General features: G+C 37.0%; 1 protein-coding gene across 1 annotated transcript in view; it reads left to right on the top strand.

Annotated features, from left to right (window-relative positions):
* The window catches only part of LOC106882182 (succinate dehydrogenase [ubiquinone] flavoprotein subunit, mitochondrial), a 40,509-nt gene that overhangs the window by 8,617 nt on the left and 28,342 nt on the right, over positions 1–3,550 (top strand). The window contains exon 2 of the mRNA XM_052971309.1: positions 3,038–3,133. Within this exon, the coding sequence (XP_052827269.1) occupies positions 3,038–3,133 (96 nt within the window). The remainder of the gene's footprint in view (positions 1–3,037; positions 3,134–3,550) is intronic.

The following is a 3,550-nucleotide window of genomic DNA, read 5'->3' as shown; positions in this document are numbered from 1 at the left end:
ACAAAAGCAGTTTGTAAAACTGTCTAACCTATCAATTCAGATTCTATATTACTTGGATGTGGAGGGTGAATATTCTCAGAGCAGTGCAATGAATGATGCTGACAGGAAATATTAAAGCACTACGTGAAGTATTGCTTCCTCCCAATTGACTCAACAAGCAGTACTTATTGCATCCGAATGCAGAAATATACAAAGGGAAACATTTGGAAATGAATGATGTGGGCATAAGTGTGTAGTTAAGAAGTTTGGTTTGTGATTGTTTGTATCTAGTTATGTAGCCATTCATCTATCTGTCTAGTTACCCCACTCTCCATATAATATTTATACACAGACACAGACAAATAAACAGTTCATGTGATTCACTCAGTAGTTTTACGTTTGCAAATATGTGTGTTTGTGTTGACAGGGACCCCTGATCTCTTAACTGGTGGCCAATACAGAAACTAGGGATGGATGAGTGGTATATGAGAGCTGTACAATGCACAAGCCATGTACAGGGATGCTGTCAGTAAGGTGAAGGTTGGTAATGAGTATAGTGAAGAATTCCGGGTAGAAGTGGGGGGTTCAACAAGGATCAGTCTTCAGCCTCCTCTTATTCATCATAGTTTTCCAGGCAATAACAGAATTCAAGTCAGGCTGTTCCTGTCTTGTAATTGATAGCTTGGCTTTCTTTGTAGTTGATAGCTTCCACTACCTAGGTGACAAAGTCAGTAGTGGGGGTGGATGCTCTGAGGGCATGGCTTCTAGAATAAGTATATCCTGGGCAGAGTTCTGAGAACTCCTACCACTGCTGGTAACAAAGGGCCTCTTGCTCTGAGCGAAAGGTAGACTGTATGATGCCTGTGTGCAAACATCCATGCTACATGGCAGTGAAGCATGGGCTGTGACTGCTGAGGACATGCATAGGCTTGAAAGAAAGGAAGCTAGTATGTTCTGCTGGATGTGTAATGTCAGTGTGCATACACGACAGAGTTTAAGTGCCCTAACAGATAAGTGTACATAAGATGCATCAGATATTGGTGTGCAAGAGGGATGACTGTGCTGGTATGGTCCTGAGTTACGTATGCATGAGGATAGCTGTATGAAGAAGTGTCACACCTTAACGATGGAGGGAACCTGTGGAAGAGGGAGACCCAGAAAGACATGAGATGATGTGGTGAAGCACGACTTTTGAACGTTGGGCCTCACAGAGGCAATGACAAGCAGCTGAGACCTTTGGAGATATGCTGTGCTTGAGAAGATCCGGCAAGCCGAGTGAGATCGTAGCCGTGGCCAATGCCAGTGTTGCATAACTGGCCCATTTAAAATCACCCTTCAGTCATCGAGCAATATGTCATGCTTGAACCAAGTGAAATTGTAGTCATGGCTGATGCCAGTGCCGCCTGACTGGCACTGGCAACGACCTCGCTTGAATGTCTTTTCACATGCCTGGAAGGCGACGCTGGTAGCGATCATGCTCAAATGGTGCTATTTACGTGCCACTGGTTATTATTAAACACACACCTACACACACGTGTAATATATATTTAATGTTAAAACTGTATTATGTTTATAGAATCCGTCTTATAACTTAAATGTACATTATCATATTTTATGTACTTAATTATGTAATCTAGCTTACTATGTTTACTCTTCGTGAGGAATTTAGTTCAAAATATCAAGGACTAAAGAGGGGACTGTTACATTGAGTGTAGAAAAAACTAATTTCTAGGTACAAAAAGGTGAAGGTTATTTTATATTCAAAGATAACATTGTACTTGAGAGTGAATATAAGTAGTTCAGATTTAGATAATAAATTTCCTTTTTTTATCTATCATACAATATAACCATGTAAAACAGAAAAAGCAATACTATTACATATTAGAGCAATGCAGCTGATTGGTTAAACTGATTGTTTACATACTTATGAGCATTGGTGAGGTAATTCATTAAAACATTTGCACTTGCTGCCTTTCTTTTTCTTTTCTTTTTATCATCATGGTGTCAGTGTATACTTTTCTATGATTTCATAGACCAGGTGAAATTTGTTTGTGTATTTTTTTGACTGACGGATAATCTTTACTATTGCTCATCCTCACTTGTCTCCAAACAAAGTAATATTTCCCTAATTCTTCCAACACAAACAAACCAATGGCCAGATTGTATGTGTTGTTTTTTAAATAGTAGATTGCAAAACAAATAACCATACTTTTATATAAAAGTTGATTTTGTATACAATCAATGTGCAGTGTTAAGACAGGATCTCTCTCTCTCTCTCTCTCTCTCTCTCTCTCGCACACACACAGACTCTTCTTTCAGTTTCCATCTTCCAAATTCACTTGTAGGGCTTTGATTGGCCTGGGGCTATAGTAGAAGGCACTTGTTCAAAGTGCTGTGTGTAGGACTGAACTGGAAACCACATAGTTGGAAGGAAACTTCTTAACCATACATGTTTCTACTATATTTTTTGTTGTTTCTTGTAGTAGAGATAAATTGGTTTGTTGGCTGAATTGTTAGACAAACAACTGATAAGTTGTGAGTTCAAATCCTTTGCAAATTTTTCTTAAGGAGATATTTTTATTATACATTTAGGTCCTTCAGATGTACTCCACCATGTCAATTGTTTCATGATGTGTATTTTGGCTTTGCTACTTGGTAGATCTAAATTCTCATGAAGAATTTTATCCTTTTGAATATAACCATTTACTTTGTCAATAACTTTTAGTGCTATTTTAAATCATATCAATGAAACTATATGCATTCAGAAACCTTTAATTCCAATGAAACTTCTCTTATCCAGCATTTATTTTGTTTTTAAATTAAGAAGATATAGGTTGATGGAATCTACTTCAACATTGTATTTTCTAAGTATTACTGGAAATAAACATCTGCAATTTGTTTCTAATTGATCAATCATCATCACCATGACAACATAATTGTGTTTCTCTATAATCATGAAAGTTGTTTGCCAATAACGATTTAAAAAATTTTTTTGATTGACTTGATTTCTCTGAGTTTTGATTTTTATTCTAATGAGTTATCTATATTGTGATTTCAGGTGAAACCATCCGTAGCTTCAGCATCTCAAACTCGTGATTTCCACTTCAGAATCCATGGCCGTAACACTGATGCTAAACACTCTGCATCAGCCCAAGTAAGTTTTGCTTTTTTTTCTTTTAACTTCACTGAAATGATTTCATGTTAACAAAGGAGCCTCTCTTTACTTGACCTAACTTCTCTCTCTCTCTTTCTCTCTCTCTCTTTCTCTCTCTCTCTCTCTCTCTCTCTCTCTTTATATACTAGCAGAAATACCCGGCGTTGCCCGAGTTAAAGAGAATAATGAAATCTAAAAACGCCGTCTAGACTACGCATCATCTTTATATATAGAGATGTATATACACACACGCACCCAAACACACGTATATATATGTATATCAATATAAATATATGAAAGTCAATGGAGTTTCGTAAAAGAAGGTGATCATGTACATACTTTCTTGCTGTTGTGATTATAACACCTCATTGTAAACTATGTTCCTTGTTTTCCCTTGTGGAGCATATACAAATAGGT

The sequence above is a fragment of the Octopus bimaculoides genome, chromosome 10 (assembly GCF_001194135.2).
Source record: "Octopus bimaculoides isolate UCB-OBI-ISO-001 chromosome 10, ASM119413v2, whole genome shotgun sequence".
Classification (NCBI taxonomy): domain Eukaryota; kingdom Metazoa; phylum Mollusca; class Cephalopoda; order Octopoda; family Octopodidae; genus Octopus; species Octopus bimaculoides.
The sequence above is the reverse complement of the archived record's forward strand: the minus strand, read 5'-3'. Positions and strand labels throughout refer to the sequence as shown.